General features: G+C 41.0%; 1 protein-coding gene across 1 annotated transcript in view; it reads left to right on the top strand.

Annotated features, from left to right (window-relative positions):
- meis1b (Meis homeobox 1 b) overlaps positions 1-26,232 on the top strand; it is a 77,335-nt gene that overhangs the window by 37,267 nt on the left and 13,836 nt on the right. The window contains exon 9 of the mRNA XM_026189899.1: positions 16,442-16,518. Within this exon, the coding sequence (XP_026045684.1) occupies positions 16,442-16,518 (77 nt within the window). The remainder of the gene's footprint in view (positions 1-16,441; positions 16,519-26,232) is intronic.

Raw genomic sequence — 26,232 nt, 5'->3', positions numbered from 1 at the left:
TTTTTTCCTTTGTACTCCCTGCTTCCCATCTGACTATCACCATCTTTCATATACCACCAGTTCTCCATCACCCTGCAAACACACATCATACACACATACTCCAACTCCCTGACCTCAACCCATACACTCCCAAAACCTTCGGGGCCACAGAGGAAAGGTGTTTGAAACATACACACATCCTGTCTGTGGAAATACAGTTCAACACACAAATGCCTAGTGAAAACACACACCCGGCAACACACCTCCTGTGTCATATTACACTGTGAGCACGACTTATGGGAAGCTCCTACTCTGTTAGATCTCAAACAGTGAGAAGGATATAAGTGAGTGCCATGGGAGCAAAGGAAAGGAGAAGAAGGTGAGGAGGTGAAGACAGGGATAAGGAGGATTCATCAGTCTTTTTCTTTTCCAGAACAAAATGGAAAGAAGAGCAAAAACATGCAGGCATACAATTGGACATGTGGCCATTTTACCTTATTACACAAAAGAAGCTCCTTCAGTTCAGCCTGAAACTGAAGTAAACTGAAAGGTTGATGGAAAAATCACTTCCAATTTGTTTATTCTCTTCAATGAAGCCAAACAGAAATGAAACCCAGGCAGAGAGGAGCCAACATTTTCTTTGTTTATGGGAAATGTGGTCTTAATTTTGGGAAACACTGGCATTAACAATACCGCTGGTGTCAGATAAATGCTTGCTGTGGTTTCATCTGCTTACTCTTCAGTGTCACCATTAATTTATTCACCATATGTCAATGTTTACGAATGCTACACATAGCACCTATAATGCAAAAACATTTACAGTTTTTCTCACACTGGTAGTATGCTTCTCTGCCTCTGCTGATAGCAATATAAGCATGGATAGCTGATCCACATTTCATCACGGCTTGACTCTTTGTTTCAAAGAAAGAGGATGAAAGATGTGCCTGACCCCCTCAGAGATGAACACATAGACATATACACAATATATGAAGGGCTGCTGTAGCGCTACACAGTCTTTAAAAAGCCAATCAGGGCTTGCTTTTCTTAAGAATAATACATCTAAAAGTATTTGACACAGGTGCAGACAGACCACAAAACAGAATATGGTGAATTAAGAATGAATTATAGTAGAAGACACCCAACCTTAGTGTTCTGTAATCCCTTCTGTTATTCGCCCTCACACTTAGACCCTTGGGAGTTCTCATTGTACTGAAGCGGAAAGGAAGGTGGGTGGCGCAGTGAGGCTGTGAGTACACCAGCAGGGTAGCTGGTAGGTGGCATTGATACAGCTGTTCTTACAGGGTTTTTTTGAAGACTTTTATGCATGTCTGCTTCCTTATCCATCAAGGATGCTAATTTCTTATGTCTTGTTCCATGTGGAAAGGGTAACATTTGGAAAACTTCTAATTCCCAAGTTTGCTGGTGTTGTTAGATGGGTCTAAGCCACAGTGTTTTTGGGTATATGCATGGTGACAAGAGGTATGTACAGTGTGAGGTGTAGAGTAAGGGATAGAGAGTGGGCATTGAATTTGTGATGATGACAACAGTTGCAGCTCACCGAGTTCTCTCCAACACACCCAATGAGCTCATATGTTGTTGACGATGCTTGTGAGACAAGTTCATCGGAAGAATTTGGCTGTGCTGACTTGGAGCGACTACAAAACATTAGCGTTTACCGCCTGTCACCAATGACCAAAGTCGCTGCCAGCTTGACATGCAGCTGTAAACTTGGTAGGGAACCAAAATAAAGGAGAGGGGAGGGATTTTCCACTTGTGTCCTCATCTCATTTTGATGTTTGTTTGCATTTGACATCCTTAATTAAACATATGTTGCGGCTACTAGCTCTCTGTTGGTTTTACTGACTAAACTAAACGGGATATTTGTAAGCGTAACCTGCTTTCTCTCTTTCTAGATGTGTTTGACATCAATAAGGATGTGTTTAAAGATGTAGATATAACTCTGAAGTGTGCTAATGACTTTTCCCTGGAAATAACTATAAACTGTGTTTAAGAAAATAATTGCAGAATCAATTCTAAACTCATAACCGGCTGAGCTGCCTGATTGCTTTATGTAAGAGACAAATCTTGAAATAAAGAAAAAGCTTCTCTCCAATCTCTCTTTCTTCCAACCCTCCCATTGTGTGGTTGGAATACACCCACATCCCGCCCGTACCCTCCCCTCCACACAAATGGTATTTTCTTGTTTAATTTAACAAGAAATGAGTAGTAAATGAAAGCTCAAGCCTCAAATCCCCAACGCGCCCTGTGCTCTGCTCTCCACTCCCTTATGAAAAGGCAATTTGTGAAATTATGTGATAGAGTAATTAGATGGAATTCACCCCCGCCTCCCCACTATACACACTACCCATATTCCCATTTAGACTGCTGCTGTGCTAAACTGAAGTAGGTGTGTGTGTGTGTGTGTGTGTGTGTGTGTGTGTGTGTGTGTGTGTGTGTGTGTGTGTGTGTGTGTGTGTGTGTGTGTGTGTAAAAAGAAAGGGCAGAGGGTTTTGGTATTTTTAGTGTTCATATTGGTATATTCACAGAGTGGGACACACACTCTCACACACATTATCGCTAACGCCCTCTCATTCTGGCTCTCCTCCCCTCCTATTTGTACACAGATGCAGTGTAACGAGGGGCAGCCATGATCGCAGCTCATAAAAGAAGCCAACCCGCAAACCCTCAATGAGCTGCCTTTCTCCCCCTCCTCCTTTCTCCTCTTAAAATGTGTAAAATGCAGAGAGAGAGCGCGTATAAAAAAATCCAACTTGAAGGCATAATCCGCCGTTAATACAATTAGAGTCCAATTTAACCACTTGCGTACGCAGATGTAGCTTAGCTTGGGGAGTGCTGCCCCCCCACCTCCTTGGAAATGCTTTTTTACCCTCAACACAGCAGCATGCAGTGGGGGTTTGAGCAGAAACAGGTGTGAAAAGCGATATAATTCATTTCTGTGCTGGCAGAGGAGGCCAGGAGCCTTGCTGTCGTGGGCCCTGGGTGGTGGAGTAATCTAGACTGGGTGTGCAGAATGGGAGGCGAGTGAGAGGAGTGGATGGATACATGGATGGCTAGCTACACTACTCATTAGAAGCAAGATAATTTCCTCCTCGTCTCAATCGCAACTCCTCGTTCGGGTTGCGATTGAACCAAACAACAGGGCAGAGTTGTGCATAACCAACATTTAGAATTAATATTTAAATTCACAGCGCTCTGTAAACTAAACACTTTGCAGTTCCTGAACTTCTCACCTAAGAGAACACAAACCAGATACTCAAAGCCTCATCTAAACAACAGAAGGCAAGGGAGGGAAAAGCGTTTGAGGTCAGAGTTCGCCCTTGCCTCAGATGCCATTATTCTTCGTCTGTTTATTGCTGGAGCCTGAATATGTCAGCACCCTGGTCACCCGCTGCAGCCCTGACCCACCGCAGCAGCCCATTGCTGGGATGGTATTTTTTTCCTTCTAGTTCAGTCATACTTCATACTTTTTATACCGTTATAGTGATAAGAAAATGCAGAATAGCAAGAAATACAGTATGACGAAGGTACACCTTTGAATTAAATTCAGGAAACCGACACTGACATGGACTTTTTCATATTTATGGTTATGGGGGTCTCATGATTATCATTACACTTGTTTGTCTTAGTTATATCTTGCACAACTTAAGCTTCTCATGAAAAATAATTTCAATTAACCATTGAAGCCACCAAGACGCCTTGTTAATGGTTTTGAAAAGACATCAGGAAGCAAGCTAAAAAGGAAGACATCAGCTGACTTTTTATGTGTTTTCATTCATTTATTCATAAACTACAACAAAGGCATGATGTCCATCTTGATACTATAAAGTAATATAGTGGCCTATGTGGCCTGGTGTCTCCGATTAGGTCTTAATTCAATCTTAGCGGCAGTCAGAATCTTAGGCGCCACTGCATTGGGATTTCAAAGAGGTCCTAAGAGACGACAGACAGATGGACAGATCTGCCAAAGGCCTGGCGTGACACTGTGACGAGACAGGGTAGCAGAGGAAAACAAGAGAACAAGTTAGGCTTATTCTCAGCGGTTTTATTCAGTTTCAGATACTCTATCTCTGGGAATGGAATTGGCTTTGGGCTGTGTGTTTGTGTGTGCATTTGTCTGCGAGGACCTATGTTTGTGTAAATGTGGGTGTGTGATTGCGCTGGTGTGTGTTTGTACGAGGGCATTTGGAAGCAATGACTTGTCCGTACCAATCCAAGAGTGGTTGGTGTCAAAGAGGGAGGCAGCTGAGTCAACCTGCCTACCCCCACTACACATTCACACACACATGCACACACATACTGTGCCCCAACCCCCACATTACCCCACACCTTGTAATGAAAACATCATCAATTATCCCTCTTGACAGGCCCCAGGGACCAAAGGCAGACAGCTCTCTTTTGGGGCTTCTCTTTGTGGACTGACCCTTACAGACAAATAGATTTGTTGCACACAACACTTACACTTTGCGACCATTTCAGGAAGGACACGTCAGAATTTTAGATGTTTATTTATTTATCTGTTTATCTGTTTTATTAAAAGGTGATAGGCTAATGATATGACCCATCTTTGCCAAGTAGATAGTGGGTTTTGGGAGCTGGAAATAGCGAGACCAGTCCATCTGGTGGAGGTGCAGGGGGGCAGGAGGTGTGAGTATGTGTGTTATGTGGGAGGCTAGGGAGGGTGTTGTGTGGGAGCGAGGTGGGGGTAGTGGTATGGCTAGGGCAAAGGAAAGGCATCAGTCCTGACATGGACTCCTGAAAGGCCATCTGTGTCATGATTGATGGATGGATGAGCAGATGAACAGATGGATACAGTATCTATCAAAAAGACTGACACATGGTTCATCTTGGCAGCTTGAAACATATATATACTAAAATATCATCCATTTCCACATGAATTTTACCATCACTAATAGCAATAATCCTATGCTGGGATGCATTCTTTGAAGGTTCAGAAAATCAGATCTCCACATAGGTTCAATCTTGGCAGCATATCTTTCATTCTTTACATTTGAGTGGGTCATGTTTTCTCACATATAATGTCATAAACCTGTTACAAATCAAAATACAGTTTGCATTTATATCACAGAAGCGTGACCCTTTTGCTGAGAAGTGATATAGGAATATAGGAAAGAATCCAGTTAGACAATCCTTCTTTTTAAAAATTGTCATCTAAGGATATTCACATTATTCCCATACTCTAAGCAGGCTGAAGAATTTTTTTGGAAATACTTATATGAACTAGGACCTGCCTTGGGTCAAAGTCCATTTACATTTCTGACAATACTTTAGGTGTACCTTTCCTCCCATTTTCTCCCAACTGCTTCTTGTATCGTTTTACTCCTCTATTTAAAAGCCCTCAAGGGCAGTTAACTTTTAATTCATGTCACCTTTGATCTTTTCTAAAATGTCTGCCATAGATCTAGACCAAAACCACGCTTATGTGTGTGCGTGTGTTGATCTGGCTTCAGTCAAGGGGCGGGTCAGTGTGTTTCCTTGAGAACGTGAGAACTTTACAGACCCTCAAGGTCGGTCAGTAGCAGTGAAGGAGATCACGAGCCTCAGAGCCCCAGCGTGGCTGCAGGACTAAATGCACACACATGCACGCAAACACGCACAGAATCATCTGCTTAAACTGTTCCAGCTTCTTTTTTAGTTTAGCATTAGATTAGATTTTTTTGGAGGGGAAATTCAAAAATGTTTATAAGTTGCAATTAAAGCTTTTTATCCTATATATAGAAACTCATTCTCACTGAACAACATATCAGTGGGTGTTTTTCAGTGTATTAAAATGCAATATTTATGTCAATGACATTAAATATCAAGTTTAATTGAATATTTAATTTGAGCCTTTATACATCATTACTGTTATTACTATCTACCATCTGTTCTTTTCTTTTGGCTAAACCTTCTGCTTTTTTTTTCTCCTCCCTCCAACTCTCATATAATTTCATAGTTGGGAAACTATGAAACAGTTCAGTGTGTGGTTTCATTGTTGCATGTCACGATGATTGATGGCTTCATACTGAACCTGTGCTTCACGCTAGTTCTTTTTTTCATTATCACCTGCATGTGAAGAGTGTTTGTGTGTGTGCTGGGTGGATACAGGCCCAGTAACTCAGATATGTGAAACCATTCTTGGTTTGGTACCCACTAATCAGTTTACAGTGATCTGTAAATCCAGAGAAGAGGTTCGCTCTCAGCTCTAAGTCGCACACAGACACACTCAAGTTGCACACTCTTTTACATAGGACCACATCCATGACGTCAGTAGCTGGGTAGGGTGTGGAGTTCCCCACCATCACTGTGGTATTTATTGGAGAGTGAGTGGCAAGTTGACATATGGAAGAGTCAGGGAAAAATATTGTCATAAATCTGTGGTTAACTTGATGAAATGCTTCTATCCATTGCTTTGCAAGAGATTAGCAAAGCTATCCTCTCATGCACTCTCTAAGCAAATGCATAACCTCCGAGTGGCTTTTTTGTTTAAAACTCCTCAAATGAGACTTTTGGCAGAAAAATGTTCACCGCCCTTCAAGTAACTGAGTTTAGCATAGGCTCTGTGTAGCATGATTTTGTCTAGCCAGTGATATATTAACTCTGCTAAGTGTGAAATCACATTAGCGCTAGCTGTTAGCCATTATCCATTAGGCTGTGTTTGGTGATCCAGAGGATTGTGGGATATTTTCTGGCTGGAGTCAGCAGCTCAATACCTTTTACTTACAGCAACTGCTGCAGCTTGCCCTAGATACATTTGGTGTGGATGTGCGTGTGTGTGTGCGCGCGCACGCCTGTGTGTGATTGCATATGCAGTTGTGCAATTATTTGTATCTGTCAGCCTCATGTCTCTTTTGTAAATGCCGAGTGAATGTGTGCATGCCTTTGTGTCTCATTCCATGCGTGTGCTCGATAGACGTTGTGGCTTTGCCATTGTGGTAATCAGTTTGCGCGTTGGCTGAACTAATTTATCAATTCAGTTCCTCCCACTTGTATTCTCTCCCATGCGTGAACCCTCTCTCTTTCCCCCACACTCTGTGTCCCTTTCTGACAAAACACTTCTTTCTGAAAAACCATAAGGGTTTCCTATCTTTTATGCATGCCTTCTGCCTCCCTGACTTCTCCCTCCTTCTCCTCCTTTCTTCACTCCCTTTTTACTTCCTTTTTTTTCTATAATGTACAGCTGTGTTTCCTTACATTTTAATGGTCTTGAACCCCGATGTCATGGAAATATTGGTGCTCTTGTGCTGTTTCAAAGGGGAAATGGCACAAGAGCACAGGGGAGAGAACCATGATTTATAGATGAGATCTGGTGATATCCTAATCACTTGTCTCATAATCCTGTGATAAAGGTTTTTTTTTTTCATATTTTTACATTGGGGAGAAAAATAACCCCTGTCAGGATTATGATCCATTAGCGGCAGGTGGCATGGATAGTATGGCTATAGGTTGGTAGTGTACTATTGACCAGCTGATCCAGGGTGCCTCAATCAGGTGTGTGTTGTACGCTCATCTGTGACGCACACACCCACACAAACAAGCATGCATGTGTACGTTTATGTGTATTTGTGTGTCCATTGGAGTGAGGGAAATCATAGCTAGTGAACCAGGTGGTGAATGCAGACAGGCAATAACTCATGGTAGAGGAGTCGAGCAGAGCTGAGGGCTGGCAGAGAAGATGTGTTGGGAAAACCTATACCAATGCACATACCCTGTCATTTTTCTCACTTTTCCACTGACTTGTCTTTCTTTTACGTCTTCTCCAAACATATTTGTAACACAGAGTAAGATCCTCATGTATTTCTGTACTCTTGTCTTTAAAGTCATCCTTTTATTTATAGGCAGCATATTTCACACTATATTTGCCGGCTTTCTTCTCTAATTGCTCATTTCACTCTTTCCGAGGCTGTCTATATTGTTAGCAGAACGTGGACAGGACTGAGGATGCTGCTCACTTGTTTGTTACGACAGATTAAGTCATTGATTTGCAAAAGCGGTGCACTGATGGTGAAGGCCCTCTGCTGCTGAAGATGTGGAGGTAGAGAGAGATGAATGAAGCAGAAGGAGGAAATTGGGGAGGGGGGAGGAGGCATTTCACAAAGGAGAAAGAGAAGACAGAAAAGATGGGAGCTAATTGTAAAGGGAAAAGTTAAATGAAGGTGGGAGAAAAGAAGGTAGAAACAGAGGCAGCCCCAGATAGTTAAGGAAAAAGCTAAATATAGAACAGAGGGATGGAGGGGGCGGTGACGGGTGAAAAGGATAGGAAACTAGAGGGACTCGGAGAGGAAGGAGAGAGGGGTGTAGGTGCACTCTGAATGACAGAGATGTCAGAGGGAGAAAGAGGAGGTGAATGTGAAAGCTTCATCTTATAATAACAGTGGCTGTAACCTTCCTCTATCTGCTACCTGCTTTAAAGAGCATAAGGGAGCAATTGTGAAATACCTTTACCTAGTTTCAGTATTCCCCCCAATCCAGGTTCTTTTCACCCCCCTAGGGGCCAGTGGTGAGTTTCTAATTAAAACGTTGGGGGCAAAAGGGTAATTATGATAATAACATAATAATATCGCCGGGGTTATTAGAATGTGCCGTGGTCCCCAAATTGCTTCCTCTGAGAGATCAGATTTCAGTTGCATTACGTAAAGTCAAATTTCCTTGAAAGTCAGGTGAAATGAAATGTATTCCCCCATGGTCGAAGTGCAATCTGAGAATCTGATTCCCTCTTGTATGTCATGGACATGAGTCTAAAAAAAGCTTTACAGTTTCTCACCACAATGACATGTCTCTGTTCTCCTCTTACCTTCATCCTTAGTCTATACTGAGGGTTTATGTGTTTAGAAAGTCTACGTTTTAGTGCAGTAGTTTTTGTTTTCTTTCTTTGAACTCACCAGTAATAGCTCATAGTTTCTTACAGCCCTGTGTAAAAACTTCCATGTATTGTAGTTGCGTATAACAAGAGAACATTTGTTTGCAAGCTTAGAGATCAGTGCTAGAATGGTAGCTCCGAGCACTGTAGCTTGGAGCTAGCATGCTTGTGCTCCAAGGGGCATCCCACTGGTTTCTCTCAGCTTTCTATGGTACCTTACTAGGATGATGCTTTTTTGGATCCCTGTTACTCCCTATTTACACACCCCCTCATTCCCAGGCAGCCCTGAGGCAGCCCACCTCCAGCTGTGGCTGCCGTTCTCTGCACTGCTTGGTGCAAGTGCCGATTGCTTTGGAGTGCCTCCCCTCGCTCAAATAGGCGGTAATTACGGGCTTAAAGAGGTTTAGTGGTCCAGCAAACTACATAATCACCCCTTGAATTAGCCTCAGCTCATCAGCCTCAGTCCAACGAGCAGTGCTTACCACTAGCATTAGCTAGCATGCTGCACTCCCTTCTCTTTATTGCACAGAGGGAAGCACAGCAGCAGGTGTTGTGCAACATCCGGCCCCCTTAATAAATTTAGCCTTCCCTGTGCTGGAATAGGGAGGACTAATGAAGCACGCCTTCATAGTGAAAACAACCAGAAAGTACACACACACACACACACACACACACACACACACACACACACACACACACACACACACACACACACACACACACACACACACACACGATTCTTTCCATCAGCACCAACAGACCTCACCCTTTATATTATACGTATATATGGCACTTTCTAAAGACTTGTCATGTACCTACATGCTATAAGCTTAAGTCTACACATACATTAGAGACACACCCTACTGTACACAGCACACAGTTGTTGTAGGTTTTTAACACCCAGTTATATTGCAACACAGTGGCTGCTGTCCTGCATTGTGCCCTGAGAGTGATGGATGATTCTAATCATCAATTATCATTCTGTGGAAGCTGGCAATGCTGTACATTGTCTAATCCACTTTGTACCGGAGCTTTAATGACATACTTTTCACCCTTTGCGTCACCAGCTAACTAGATTTATCTCATTCCCATAGGCAAGAGCGCTGTGAGATTTCCCTAAATCAACAAAAGCTGTTTTTTGAGAGGGCAATGCTCATTAATGAATAAAAAACCCAAGAACATCTGCTTTTCCACATTTCTTTTTCATCCCGAAAAGAGATGGAGAGATTTGATGACAAAAACAGTTTGAAAGGGGGTTTCTTTGCAATTTATGGTGCATATATCGAGACCCCCCCCCCCAAAAAAAAAAAAAACAGAAAAAAAGGTTTATGAATTATTCATACAAGCTTTGAGCTAGTTTACTGAAGACCAGTATGATAAAAAAGGCTGTTCCTGCTTTTTTTGGGTAGCGCTAAGAAGGGGACATTTAATTTTGCACAGGCTTTTCAGACAGAAGAGACTCTGCATCTCTCATCTCGTAGTTGGTTCATTTTGAGTTTCTCAAAAGATCTGTTTTTGCACTGTTTAGTTATTTTGCGTCGGAGCAGCCTGAATCAGAGGAAATTAGGTTAGGGGTGCTTTGTTTTTCTTCTGTTGTTGTTTTGTTCACTCTCACTCCCTTTTCTTTTTTTCTTTAATCCCCCCTTTCTCCCAGAGCCAGCTTTGTTGCTGGGTCCCTGCTCCCTAATGAAGTCAAAGGGATGTCAGTCGATGCCACCTACACAGAAAGGAATTTGAAATGGCGTAGCTCTCACAGCACAGCATGAACACACACACACACACACACACACACACACACACACACACACACACACACACACACACACACAAACAGTGTAGATGAAACTTTGACTCTATGAGAAAAAAAAAATTATAAAATAAAATAAAACTGAGAAATTGGAAGCTTGCTGTATGAGATAGAACAGGCTTACAGTTTGGAACGCTTGTTTTAAAGTCTGCTCGTGCGCAGGGTTCAGGGTATTTGTTGTTAGCATAACAATGTGCTCGGCTCTCCAAATATTTAAGGTAATCTCATGCTCGTCTGTCAGGAGCAAGGCCACACTTCCAGTAAACCCTATGTTTTAGAGTGTGCATGTGTGCATACATGTTTGTGGAAGACAGTTTGGTTTGATACAGTGATGCCCTTCTAGCCAAAAAGGCCTCCGGATTAGCCGTCAGGCATTCCTGATAGGCAGCTCGGTTTCCACAGAGATTTGACCTGGGAACAGTGAGGGGAAGAGATCTGGCCAAGTCAAGGCTGTTTACTTTTTACCTTAAGTGGTACATGCAAGTCGGTTACCGTCCATTATTTTGTTGGTGTTTAACTTGCTTGGTTTCAGGTCAGGAGAGTTATGCTACTTTCACAAGCCTGCTTACAAATATTTCCAAGGGTATCTTGTTGGTTACAGTGGTGCACTAGGGGAAAGTGTTGCATATTACCAATTTGTTTACTGTTATCATTGCATTTGCTAACATCTTTGTGCCTTGTGGCCTTCTGCAACCATCTGGTGTTAAAATAAGCTAACTGAAAATACCACTGACCCATGTCTGTTATCCACAGATTGTGCAGTGTCATGGCCTCTTTTTTGAGGGGACGTCACATGGCTGTGACAACATATGATTTTCCTCTCTCCTCTTCCTCTCTCCATCCTGTTTCATGGTTGCAGTTTTATAAAGCTAATGTGGCGTGTCAAGCCTTTTTAATGGGAAGCGCAGAGGTTTGGGAAGTGTAGCTTTAAATAGAAATATATGCAATGATAACACCCTAATGCAAATGGCTAAAGAAGAAACACAGAGAAGTGTGGCCACAGTGAAACTGGTTATAAAAGTGTAATCACACATGTTTAGTAAAGATGCTGATTTTAAGCTATATATAGAAAATGGAAACAATTGTAGACAAATTTCCATCAAATTTCCATCAAAAGTAAAACAAGGAAAGAAAATGTTTTTATACAGAAGAGGAAAAGGCAGCGAGACAGAGATAATAACAAAGAATTGTTTTTGTTGAGGAGGCAAGATAAAGAGAGAAGAACAACAGCACGATAAAGACATTTTTAAAATGTTCCACCTTTCATGGTCATATAGTGCTTCCCCAGCAAAAGAGACTACTTTTTCCTTTTGCCCATTTATTACTACCAACACATTCAGGTGAGACTTGCACGGCACAAAACAAGAATTGGGGAGCTGTGACCTTTTAGGAATTCTGTTCTTTTTTTTTGTGTCAAAGTTTATCAGAATTTTTACTCCAGCAGATGAGATCAAGAGACACTTTGTGCTGTAAAGGTCAAAAGTTCAGTCATCATGAAGGGAACTAGGGAATGACACCAAGCAAATGCTTGTTCCCATATACTAAGCTACCATAACTTAATGTTTCTTATAACTAAATAAACATGCGGGACATGAAATCAGACTTTTACCAGGGTAGCTAGTGTGAAGCTTAGGTCGGGTAACTTTAAAAATGTTAGTCTTTAACAGAACAACTTTTCATCCCTTTCATAATATCTTAAGTAATTTATTATGGCTACTTTAAGTCACTTTTAGATCCGTGGAGTTTTTCTATGCGAGTCCTCACGAAATTAAAATTTTACTTCAGTGGTATGTGTTCAGAGCCTTATTACCAGCTCAAACTGATGATACTTTATTTCAAGTGTTTTTTTTAAAAATTATTTAATATATTTTTACAAATCTGGAAAAAGTAATATAATTCCTATTTTGTTGTATGTTTAATTGTTAACTGTAGCAGTTCACTTTTTTTTTCTACCGTCATGCCTAGAATAGTTTTCTCTTGGGTTATGGTTGGAACGGGGGAGTAAAAAGGGGGCCTACAGAATATTCATGCTCTTATCTCTTTTTTAAACCCTGGGGCTCCAGATATCCATTTCCATGTCTCCTCTCCTGCCTCCCCCTTCCCTCTTCCTCTTTCTTTCTTCTATCTAACCCGCTCTTGTTCTTGTCTGAGGAGGTCAGAGAGGAAGACGGTCAGACAGGGAGGGGATGTTACTGATGCTCTGTTACTCACCCCCACACACAGATCTGCACGCAAAGATACATACACACACCATATTCAGACCATGCACAGCTAAACTTACTTGTAAACCATGCAAGCTCAGTGGCTCAAATAAGAACAAGGAAACATATTCAATTCTGTGCACATATTAACTTGCAGGGCAAAGCAAAGTAAAATCTTTGACTCTATCGGACAAACAAAATGTACAACGGAAATGTACACCCATACTCTTACATACTCAGATTGATAAGACATGAAGAAGAGAAGGAAGCAAAAACGCACACCCCTCCTGGCACCCACATGCTCAGAGCCCAGTGGAGAGCAGGGTGGAAATTCTCATGAAAGGAGCTGTATATTTGGAGAAGACATATCATTAAGATAGGCGGAGGAAAGAGGGAAGGGAGGGAAGGATGCGCAGAAACTTTCCATCTGCTCTTTTAAAGAACATGTTATTGCTTTTCTCACTAAAGGCCTCTCTCTCTCTTTCTCTCTCTCTCTCAACCCGCTGAACCTGAGCCAAAGGCCGTTAAGACACCAGAATCGCTCACAGACAATATTAAAACTGGCCGACTTGTTGCTCAGCAAGAAACTAAATCACAGTGTTTTGACAGATAGGAGCTAATTTGGAGGTTTAGGGAAAAAAGGAGGAGAAAAACAGTTTTAATGTTCTGGCTTCATGGCTATCTCTTCCTCTAAACTCTTAAATTAAGTGAGGACTTTTTTGTATGTGAAAACTTGTAAAGGAGTTTGCTTATGTAAAGTAGAAGTCTCAGTGCTCACATACTGAAGTTCTAGTGATTGTCCTGGAAGTTGTGTTATCAGCATAATATGCGTTTAACTGTAAACAATAAAAATACTCTTTTTTTTTTCTTTTTTTTTAATTGACACTGAATAAATGAATAAATTACGTTATTTCTGACTGATTTCTTTTAACCATTTCTTTATATATTTAATTTAATTATTGTATAAAAATTAAAAGAACCTCAACCTTATGCTTATGTTTATTCTTAAGTAAATGTACTTATTACATTCTACCACTAGCAGGATTTGTGTCAAATGAAATGCTGTAAGAACATTTTTCTTCCAGTACTGTAGGCTGAGACCGAGATAGTCACACACACTGTCTGTTTGTGTATTTTATTTATGCATCTGTCTGTGTAAGTGCGTATCTGTGCTGGTAAGCTAGAAGGAAGGGAAACATTGAAACAGGGTGTATTTGTGCTGTATTGTGGCCTCTGGCATGGCTGCATCCCCCTGATATCACGAGGCAGACACTCCACAGATCTGTGACAAGCAGAATAGACACATTGATCTTTTCATGTTCAATCATCTTTTTTGTTGCAAAGAGAGACATGTTTTTCACATGATTAGCTGAGATTAAAATGTCAGAAGTGTATGTGTAGATATGATATATAAAGCAATGCATCAGGGCATCGGATGACACAAGCCGTAAGAATAATGTTTTCTCACTTTCACCCACAGAGGAAGGCAAGTGCTGCCTCAGATTTTCTGCAGTTATTTTCCTTTGGTTTTTATCTGATTGGGCAAAAATATGGAGGCAACTTGCACGCACACTGAAACAGCACTGTGTGTATATGTGTGTGCATATGTATGGGCAGTTCACATGCATATATGCACACTAACACACACACGTACAGGCGAACAAAAATGGTTGTAAAAAAAGAACTGGACACAAATTTGGCCAGAGGCGACATGCAATTATAACTTTGTGCATGAAATTAGCCTCCTTGTGTTCCCATTCCCTGCAACCAATCACATGGACAAGGGAAGACTGGGAAAAAATCTGTCTCCCCTCGCTGTGCCGGGTGGTTCCAGCATTAAACACAATCCTGTTCATTATGCACTGAAAAAGCTTTAATGAAAAAATGAAAAAGCTGGCGCCGCACTAATTTTGCACATCTGATTGACTAACAAGGAGACATACCCTTGATAGATGTACTGCAAATATCATACAGCAGCCATATGTGTGGTGCCTGTTTTTGAACACAATAACTTGGGATTTTTATCGAAGCGAGTAACTCTAAGCTCGACTCGGCCTATTTTTAAGAGAGCAAATTAACCTAAAAATATTTGAATTTGTTCTTTAAAGTCAGTAGCATAAGATTTTCTAAGTTTTTAGACAGTCATTGTTAAATACTACTACTTAATCATTGAAAAGCAGTGCTCTAAAATAGTGCTGACTGGATCATTAAGCCAGATTATCCTTATGCTGTTTAGTTTTTGATGTATCCCTTCTGTAAATGTATACACAGCTTTTGGATTATAGATAGTCCTCCAGTTTGTGCTAGCCTTTCAACAATCTATTCTCTCCATCGCTCCCTTTCCCCTCCCTCCTCTTCTCCTCTGTTACGGCCTGCCTATGCCGTACTGCACAGTCCATGTCTTGTCTGAGTCATGAACAGCACATTGTACTCCATGAACAAGGCTCCGTGCAACTGTGATACCCCCTACTCCAATATAAATCAACACACTCCCCAAGTTCGCATTTATCCCATTTATTCATTCTATATATTTAAACAGGTGGCTCAAATTTAACTGTTCTCAGCTGGCTTCTTGATAGGAGGGGTCACAGTCACTGGTTTATATTTAAACATTGACTTTAGAAGTCACTTCGGGCTTTTCGTGTCCATGATGCATTCGTTAGTCTTCAGATGAATAAAAAATCATTCAGATTCCAATTTGGATCCTCGAATAAGGAGGAAGGATCTTTTATCTTTTACCTGTTAATATTATTGTTGCACAAATGAGTGAAAAAGGGATGTCTTCTAAAATCAAGGTGATGCAGTTTGATTAAAACATATTAAGAGTTACGAAAAATGAAAGTTTATTGGGTGTATGCGTATAACTTCTTCGCCCTCCACCCGATATAAGACTCGACACAGCATTGAATGATATGTTTTGGTGGCATTCTTTAATTTTGGGGATAGGGATCATATTGTGCAGTTAAGCCATAGAAATAATTGCAACAAAAAGACAAACTTAACAGAGTCATGTTATTGTACACACTGTAATAAGGATAAAAGAAACCAGCAGCAATAAAGACGTGAGTTTTACATCCTCTTGTCTCTATTCCATCGGCTTAATGTTACATATTCCCCACTCTCTGATTACATATGCAGCGGGGTGAAAGGGGGGCCATTGACGCGAATATATTTGTGTAAGAGGCTGCCTAATTACTAGAGCTGGTTCTCCACTTCACTTAACTTTCTAATTGGCTTGCCTTTTTGGCTGCCATTAATTACAAGATTTCATATTCCATTAATGATCGGAGGGGGTGGCACATTAATGTGCACACACTCAGATGTACTTACAGTATACATAGACATACACACAGGCACATACTGACACCTATGCACCAATGAGCATGAGCACACATCTCATTTTCTAGGTCTCATTACAGCGCATGGTTTTGTATGTGCGACTGTGTATGTGCAACCTGTGCCCTGCAACATCTCTTTCCCTGCTAAAAGACACATCAAAGCCCTTTTAAAAACACAAGAAGCTTCATTAAACAATTTGTGGTCAGCCTTTTCTCAAAGTGTCTCTGTCTCCTGCAGCATCCCTACCCATCGGAAGAACAGAAGAAACAGCTGGCGCAGGACACAGGACTCACGATCCTACAAGTGAACAACTGGTAAGTCATTTCAGAGTTTACATGCAGTCGATTTCAGGAGTTTGACCCCCCAGGCTATCCCAGTTCTTGATGATTAGAATTAATGCCTCCACTCCACCTCTATTTTCATCACGCACACGCACACACCATTTACTGAATCATCCTCACCTAGATCAATCCATCTAAAGAGATATGGCCTGGAGTGATTTTCCAAACCAACAGCCTAACTCGGCCCAAACATGAGAATCCATGTTAATTAAGAATCAAACTACTATCTGAAAACATCCAATAAAATCATCCAAGATGCACAACTTATAAAAGAATGATTACTGCTCTGAGACTAATTATAGGGTTTTACTTTGGTTGTCTTATTTTGGGGTTTGCGGCTTTTTGTAGGCTTACCTTTAACTGTGATTAGCATTTGTTTTAAACACTTGGAGAACATCATTTAACATTCATCTGCTCTTTGTAAATTTTTAAAACATACATTTATTCAGTTTATACAATTTTCCTCTTTTTTTCTTTTGCAAATTATCCTGAAGTCTGTAGTACTGCATATTATTTGAAAAGTAAAATATGAACAGGAAACACTGTATATTCTGATTTGGATTAAAAAAAATCCTCTAAGAAGCTTAGTTACCTTTGTCTTAACAACTCAGTTCAGTCCAATACAAATGTATCTGTGTAGTTCCAAATCCCAACAATGGTCACCTTAAGGTGCTTTATATACTAAGGTATGGATCCAACAATATTAGACAGAAAATACCAGAGACCAGACAAACTCTCTTTTAACATGAAGGTGAGGAGTAAAAGAAAAGGGGGAAAAGAGTCCAAAGAGACAAAGATAAAGCACAAACTATGGAAGAGAGTAGATAAAGGTTAATGATCCAATAGTGGCATATAAATGCATCAAGAGTGAAAATAAGGGAGTGGAGAAGATGGGAAGTCCCCAGCAGCCCAAACCCGCATCAGCATACTAAGGCATGGGCAGGGTCACCTGCTCCAGCCCTGTGATTAAAAAGGGAAAATTTTAAGGCCTGTCTTCTGAATTTAAACTGGGAGCTGATTCTATGGGAGAACAGCGTGATAGCCAAAGGAACTGCATCCAATTACTTTTGCAAACTCTGGGAACCAAAAGCCTGCAGTCAGAGTACAAAGTGAACGAAAGTCAGTCAGAGAACAAAATGACCATATATTATTGTTATTATTTAGTACTTATTTTTTAACAAGGCATTTGAAGATGTCCTTGTTAGCAAGGAGCCTAGCATATTAACGGACAGGCTGATTGCTAACTAGCCTCTGCAAATTACTGCTCTGTAAGTGCCAACTGGCCTGTTAATTGGGCATGGACTGAGCCATAAAATAAGGTTGCTAAGTATCCATTTTAACCTTAGGTAATACTGTAAAAGGTAAAAGGAGGCCCTGTGTCCTTTTGCGGCTAGTCTTATCAGAGAGATGGCTATCAGCACATGCTTAGTGTTATTAGCCATGTCTAATTAAAGGGGCTCAAGTCTGGGTAACCAAGGCAGGGCCCTTGCAGAGGGTTTTTGATCTAAGCAGCCCTTAAAATAATCCTTGAAAGTATCAGTGAGTTTGCTTGGTAGGAGCATGAAAGTGGAGACTGCAGAAAAAGCAAAGAGGAGGAGTGAGAGTTGAAGAGGCAGACAGTGAAAAATAGATGAAGAGAAGGAGAAAGGGAGAAGGGAAGAAAAGGAGATGAGACATGATAACTCCCCATTACCAGTGGCCTAATGATGTTAACATTATTCCCAGCCATTGTTTAATCTGAGACCTCAGAGACAGACAGACGTTAGATTAGGGTATGATGTATCAGTCTTTGGAGAATTCATTTTATACCAGGCCAAAAACAATACACACACATACTGGTGAAAAAAGGTCTCCGGACCAGGGGGAATCCTAGAGGTTATCAGATCACGTGACCCCTCTGAAATCCATGGGGATCAATCCTTACAGCTGAGATAAAGCCAAACTCTGTCTGCACACACGCCTGTGTCTGTGTGTGAGTCACAGACAGTCACATGAACAGTAGCTTGGTCACTTAATACTGACTGTGTGTTCTCAATCTGTTTGTTATATTTATTGGTAGGGGAATAGCAACACACCCCGAAGGTGTGTATGCATGTGTATTTGTGCAATACCAACACACACTGTGTAAATCGTAGGAGGTTAATCTTGGTTTGTAGAAGATGTGTGTGTCTGTGTGTGTGTTTAAAAGAGAGGGACCGGGGGTGGTTAATCTAAGGGGTATTAGCTGTTAAACCCTCCATGCTGGGATCCCGCTGCCCCCTCACATTTTGTTGTATACGTGCGTGTGTATGTGTGTACACGCTTGTCCACAGGCATATTTCCATGCATGGTTCGGTTGTTTGAGCAAGCGAGCAGTACAGTGTGGCATGGAAGGGCGATCAAGGAAAACAATAAAGTGAAAACATGGAGTGACAAAGAGATAAAGACAAAGAAACTGACCAAAAAAAGAGAGAAGAGAAAAGGAGGATAAGCAGAAATGGAAGAGGGGGAAAAAGATGATAGAAACAAACGAAAGAAAGACAATGACAGAGTAATAGAGAGCGAGGGGTTACGTTAGGGGAACTGCCATTTCACAGTCATGTTGTTGTGCTGGTTGGGAAGCCCCGTCATTGGGTGTCTCCATAGCAACCCCCAGTGATGTTACCTCCTGACCTACTGATTTAGTGAAGTCAATTTTCCTAGATGTGATTCTGTTTGTCAGTGCTTTGGAAAACCGTACTCACAGACATATATACAAATGAGTACACAAACGCGCTTCACATCTCGTGTGTTCGCTTGCAAAATGGGTGCAAAAGAAGACTTCCGAAAGTATAAAACACCTAGTGGGAGTGTGTTTCACAGTCACATGCAGGCCATGGGCAATGAATTCATGTTAAACAGCTCAGGATGTACCGGGGTCATCCATGATCCGTGCTTATTGTCCCAACAGGGGATGACTTAACAACTGACAAAGAAAAACTCTTGTCAGAACATTAAGAACACACACTCTTCCTTTCTTCCCCTGCATCAACATAGACACATACAATCTCTTTATTGTACTGTACAATGTGTGTTACCTCACATATATTGCATAATCGCACACTGCAATATAACCATATACTCTCCCTCTGTCTCCCGCACCATAGATGTGTTAACACACATGTTGGTGTGCATTATTGATGAGTGAGCACGCGGTAGGGCTCAGCAGATTAAATAAAAATGCTAAAGGCCGGCAAGGGGCGCAGATCACTCATGAATTATTGGCAGAAATACGCTGCACCAGGGAATCTCAATTTGAATGGCAAAAGTGTGCGTGTGTGTGTGTGGCAATACATGTTCACATTTACAAAGCAGAATCATATACAGAGAATTTAAGAATATTCTATAGCAAACGGAAATTTCTCACGCCCTCTGGCATAAACGAGTAACAGAATGATGTACATTAAAACATAAGTGCAAAGTCTCCCATAGACTTTATAGAGCAGTATAGTATGTCACAAAGAGCACTCACCCATGTGAATGCTTATGACGTTAAAAGTTCATTAACAAACCTGTACTGTAAATTCTAAAGAATAAATCAACCACAAAGAAAGTATTTTTTTTTTATAGTTTTTAGTAGTTTATAGTATGCATTATGTTGTGTTGTTTAAAAAAACAAAGTAAATTTAATCTGTTTTTTGTTCCTGTATTATTTTAGTCTTCTAATAATTTTGGGCTACAAAAAGTTTTTGCTTTTTATCTCATCTTATTTCACTGAGCTGTAAAACTTACACACAAACTGCTGCCACCTCACAGGCCTGGTGTTGCATGACAAAAGCAAACAGCGTGACAGAAAAGATACAATCTGTGTGCAAAATCAAACAAATCTTTCAGGCTTTTATTTGCATTGCAATTATGATACTGAAAAAAAATTCAAAAGGATCTCCAAAAGGAGAAGTTCTTTTGTTCCTTCGAGTGCATGTACTTTAGGAACACAAGTGCATATGTTCCACTAAGTGAGAGCTGGATTACACTGTCCAAACTGTTTGGTTATGTTTTTCAGAGGCATGTCAACAAAACAAAAGCAATCCTGGGATGGAGCAATAGGGGGAAAGAATTCTCATGTCTCAAGGAGACGAATTCATAACTGACCTCTCCTCAGCATGCGATATAAAAATAGCTGTATCAGTTGATTGGTAAAGAAAGAAGTCGAGGAATAATTCGATTTAGATCTGCCGATAGACCCGTGTTTATATCTGTCGGCAACCATAGTATGGACATGTTCTTTCACAATACAACCTTTTACCTGCTCGAACAATTACATCATTCTGGACTGAGCCAGGAGCTAAAAGCTCCATGCGTAACATATAAAATGTCTTTTTTTTTTCTCTCTCTCTCAATCTCTCTACTCTCTGTTTCTCTGGATACAGTCAGTATCTCTGTGCTAAGTTCTCCTAACGCTCCAGTGATGTAAAAATCGATGGCGAGGTCATCAGGTTTCCCTTGTTGGCTGCCCCTCCCCTTCCTGCCTGCAATTTAATAATACCCCTTTAAAGGCAGTGTTTAAGCCCCGCCGAGCAATTGTTTTGTCAATAAGACCTCCTTTTACGAACGTCTTAAAAGCATGCACAGAGTGAGAGTGAGGGAGAGAGAATGAGAAAGAGAGGTAGTATTTAAAAGGGCAGAGTGGACGGACGTTCGGGCTACTTAGGAAAGGGGGGCATGGCACATACATATGCTGCTTATCGGGTTTCTGAAAGCACAGGCAGGGGGAACATAGAGGAAGAGGTGAAAGAAGGGAAGGGGAGCAAGTAAGGGAGGACAGATAAGTGGAGCAAGGTGAGAGGAAAAACATGCAAAGAAGAATGACAAGAAGCACTTGCTGTTTATAATTTTTACCTAATAAATTGGTTAATTCAACTTAGGTTGAAGATCTAATTTTGTTTTTGGTTTGTTTTCGAGTTACAGTAATGTTGCTCTGGAACTGAGATGTGGTTAGACCACAAAAAACGTTATTGGAAGAACAAGAATGTCAGGTTAGGTGGTGTGAAGGCCTCTGAAGCATATGAAGGAAAATCTAGGTTTAAATCTTACCTCCTCTATTTGCCATGCATATTTCCTGCTCAATAAGGCATTCATATTGTGTGTCCAGTCTGTTTTGTCACTACTTAAAGTAGTTAAAAATGTCATTAATGCATCTGGCAAACGTTGTCATCAAATACACAAATACATACACAAACACACACGAAAGGACTCACTTTGAAGGAAATGTTTTAATATCTGGAAGAGTTGATTACTAAAAAAGATCCACCTATTGCAAGAATAATAAACTGTGTTAAACAGTTGAAATAATGAGAGCAGATGACAACATGTTTCAGTGTTCTGCAAGCTGACAGGCTTAAGAGAGAGATGCTAGAACTTGTTCACAGAAAGTCTTCTGAGGTGTGTGTTTGTGTGTTTTGGAATTAGCAGGCCAAGTTTCAGTCTATGCCCCGAAGCTCGTTTCGTACACTGCAGCTGTGTCAAGTTGCTTCAGCCTGAAACTCCTTGACATTACAGGAACCCCCCCCCCAAAAGACACACACGCACTTGCACACTTTTCACTAGATGTGACCTCAGCCTAAGTTTTCAACACTGAGGAAAAATGTGAAAATAATTTCAAGAACAATATTTTCTTCCCTTGGTTTGAAGTCTGTTGCTAACAATAGTTCCATACAGGAAACTTTAGCCTGTGCAGACACAACCCTGTCTTTACTGTATTATGTCAACAAAAGTGTGTGCAGACACACGCGCGTGTGTGTGTCTGCACACTCAAATAGGTGTCCATGTGCAATGACTGACTACAAATAACACCATTTCTCCTCACCCCTACTGCCCTCTTTCTTCCCCTCACTTTCTCTATTTCTCTTACATCACAGCACGCTGCCCTAGGCCAAACCTGCATTTCCCTTCATTCGCCCCTCTCCCTTTCTTTTTTTTACTCTCTTCCTCTTTTTATCCCCACTCCTCTCTCTTGCTTTTTAAACCTCCTTTTGTTGTAGAGGAGGGGGTAGTCCAAAACATGAAAGGCGGCGCAATGTGAATGCCCGGGATCTGTGTTGAAGCACACATGGTCGCTGTCGTACTCGCCACCATTAGTCAGTTGTTGTTGTTCTCACGCTAATGTTTTCTCATGTTGATCAAACACTACTGTGAAGTGAACCAGCAGGACGGCGATCAAGTGCTGCGTGCCAAAGTTAAATATCGAGGAAAATAGGACAGCTTCTCCCACAATTAACAGACAGAGGACTGACAGTGATTTTATGCAATTAAAATATGTGACGGTTCCATGTAGGGGATTTGTTGACAAAGCATAAAATGAGAATGTTTCTGCCGGCACTGACACACGTGGCAGTTGCCAGCCAGTGTTGGTGAGATGAACTGGATCGGACACCCGTGTTTAATGATTATTACAGTAGTGGTAAAATGTTCTAGCAACTGGATTTTTTTTTTAATTAAATCCTGAAATTGTATATGCATTTACTAAAGTAGGTAAGCTGACATTAAAAAGGTAAATTGAAATGTCAATATGTAAATTTTAAAAATGCATTAGAAGCTGTCATGTCAAAATATTGCTCCTTTTCTTTACTTTCACTCCTTCTTTTGTATTTGCTGACTGTAGATGTCTGCTGCTAGTTTCTGGGCACTCAGAGGGATCCCCATAGCGATAGCCGCTGTGAGCCAGCGGGTGGAAGTGACACGCGCAGAGACAGGATATGACACGGGCAGTATGGGGGGATTTAGGTCAACCACTGTGTGTTTGCAACAGTCCCCACTGCAAGCCCTGTCAGCAATACTGTCTCTGTGTGACACGGTGGTCATCTCTCTCTGACTGAGATTTTTGTGTGTTTGTGTGTGCATGTTAAGTTGGTGTGTTTGTGTACACGGGGAAGAAAAACACACACTGTATTTGTTTTTTTTTTAAAGCAAATACATATGCAACCTTGCCCATGAAACCTTCATAAACACAGAAAAGTGGAGTGCTGCTAACAGAGAGTTGCACATTCACAAAGAGCAACACGCAGAGACTCACACACACACACACACACACACATAAACACATAAACACATTTCGATCTAAGCCCAAAGGCTAAAGGACACATGCTCTGTCCACTGGTGTTTGCGGAGTGGGCAGTGTGCAGGACAGCCATGTTGTTTCTGGGTAAAGCCAGGCTTCAAGCCATACCCTCTCTTTGGCATTGATGGATGACTGGCTCACTGAGTCCAAGACTGTCTGAATGTGTGTGAAGGGAAGCAGGAACAGAGATAAAGAGAGGGACTGGGGTCACGTGTGACAGCTGCAGACTCCCTTTTAATTTCTTTTCTCTGTCTTTGTCTTGTTTTTTTGTCTTCTGGTATTGTGAGCACTTTTTTTCTTTATCCTGTTTCTCCCACCCTCTATTTAGATTTTGCTTTTTGGCAAGTCCTATATAGAAGTCGACAGGAATTGCAAAGCCAGCAAAGTCAGAGCCAGTGAGTTCATGTATGTTTTTCAAGTGGCCAACATTTCCTCCATATACATCTGAGAGGCACCTGGTTGTCATGGACACACACACACATAACACACTAAACACACACAGCGCTCCTCTCCAGTTTGTGTGTGAATGGTTACCCGTCCTGTTGCTCCACTCTGTAAAACCAGCTTTAGTGCTAGATTCATGGCTCTCTTAATGGACACTGGGCTCTTGGGGAGGAGAGCAACAGGGAGTGTGTGTATGTGTGCGTGTATCCTTACATGCTTGTATTTTATGTGTGTGCCGTAATGGGGATTAAGTGACCCCGTGGTTGTTCTCAGTCTAAAGCTCCTTTTAAATTTCACACTGTTTTCTTAAGTTTTCCTCCATATGCGGCGCTGGATCCTGCTAATCCACCTCGTGTTATTAGGGGCTATATTTGCAGACCTGCATTTACTTAATGTGTATGTTTTTCAGTGGGTGTGTCTGTAAATAGCTGTGCATGCATTTGGAGACTGGCTCCTGGTAAATACTTATGTTAAGCTAAATTGAAATACAGGCCTCATAATTAATAACAAGAAAGCTACAGACAAACAATCTGATCACATTACTCCTGCATGACCTTACTTCAACCCTACTTGTAGGCTGTTTTCTATATTGTTTTTATAGCTCCATGTTCATCGTAGTGTCACAGCTAACCCCAAGGTTAACACATCTTCTCTACAGACCCAGTGCGTAGGGCCTTTAGAGACAGTGTAATATAATCATTACACTGTCTCTAAAGAAGAAAACATTGGCCCCCACAACAAGCAACGCAGGTCTCGAAACTCAAAAAACACCTTTTGCTTTCCAAATGTAAGCAACATTAGAAAGCTAATATTAGCTATTTGTTTGCAAACTGCTGTAGTTAGGTGGTTGCAATGTTTTAGCTTTTCAGAGTTCTCTGAATGATGCACAATCCACTACAATACCAGACGCATGCTGTTTTAGCTTAACTTAAAGAAATAGAGTAGCCTAATAGTGACCTATGGATATTTGAATAATCAGTGACAAAATGCTTGCTGCACATGTAGCATACTGAGTGACAGCATCCCAGAGTTTTGCCCCTCTGCTTGGCTCACATTGTCTTAGCAGCATTATTCAGTTTGGACACCTGTGCATTTTTGTTTGTGGGTCTCTCATCTTGTTAGTAGTTCATGCCACCACACGGAGGTGCTTTGACTGTGTTTTCTGAAGGGTCTGCATTAACATTTCTGCTCGCCAGCAGTGATGTGCCTTTGTTGTTTTCCTCTTCAGTTTGGACATTTAAATGAAATACACATGTCGTCATCTGGCTGCAGGTTGTCATAGGTATATTTTGCTGGTTGATCTGTCTGAGCAGCATTAGGAAAAATGGTGCAAATAAGACAACGGTGCTTTGAACTGGCAAGTGGGCACATGCAGGGCAAGTATTGCTATGCATTAACTGTTTGTACTCATGTGAGTGTTTGTACTTGCTGAAAGCTGCGTAGACAATTAAGACAAATCCAGTAATTTTGCACAATATAAGGCTTACACATAGATAGTTGCAGTAGCCTTTTTTCCTTTTGGCACAGTCTAGAGCTTAGCTCAAAACCATACTTCCCAAGATAAACTGCACCAGTCCTGGTTCCCTGCAAGTGGTCTCAGATGCAGCTGAGATGACTGCAAGACTGATGGGATAAGAGAGAAAACAACATGATGATCCTAAATGCATCACTGCTTTGTGAATATGTCTCTATTCCTACAAGGAAACATTATTTTAAGGCATCACAAGTACAAAAATAATATAATTGTAATTATTAAATAGTTTTGGGTTTTTTTACCTTTTTTTTCTGCAAATTTTTAATAAGACAATTTTTCTCAATGAACTTTAATATTTACCCAAACTTAACCTGTGCCACTACTCTGGGGATTAATGAAATTCACCCTTCATTAAGTACCGTCTGTGCTTATTTAGGGGCATTAGTCCATAAAAAAGTCATGTAAACACAACAAATAAAGCTGAGTCATATTTGAATTAGTCTTGTTTAAAACTGTTCCCATGCTGTAACTGTTTGTGTTGCAACTAGGCATTTTGCAAGCAGCTCCGATAGTTTATTTAAACTAATCTGAAGCATCTAATCCAAGCATCTGACCTGAAAACGACACAGAGGAGGAGAGAAAGAGAAGGCGGGATGGAGATAGAGTATGGGGAAATGAGAAGGAGGTGATTTAT

This window comes from Astatotilapia calliptera, chromosome 13 (assembly GCF_900246225.1).
Source record: "Astatotilapia calliptera chromosome 13, fAstCal1.2, whole genome shotgun sequence".
In the NCBI taxonomy this organism is placed as follows: domain Eukaryota; kingdom Metazoa; phylum Chordata; class Actinopteri; order Cichliformes; family Cichlidae; genus Astatotilapia; species Astatotilapia calliptera.
Note: the sequence above shows the minus strand (reverse complement) of the source record. Positions and strands in the feature narration are given on the sequence as shown.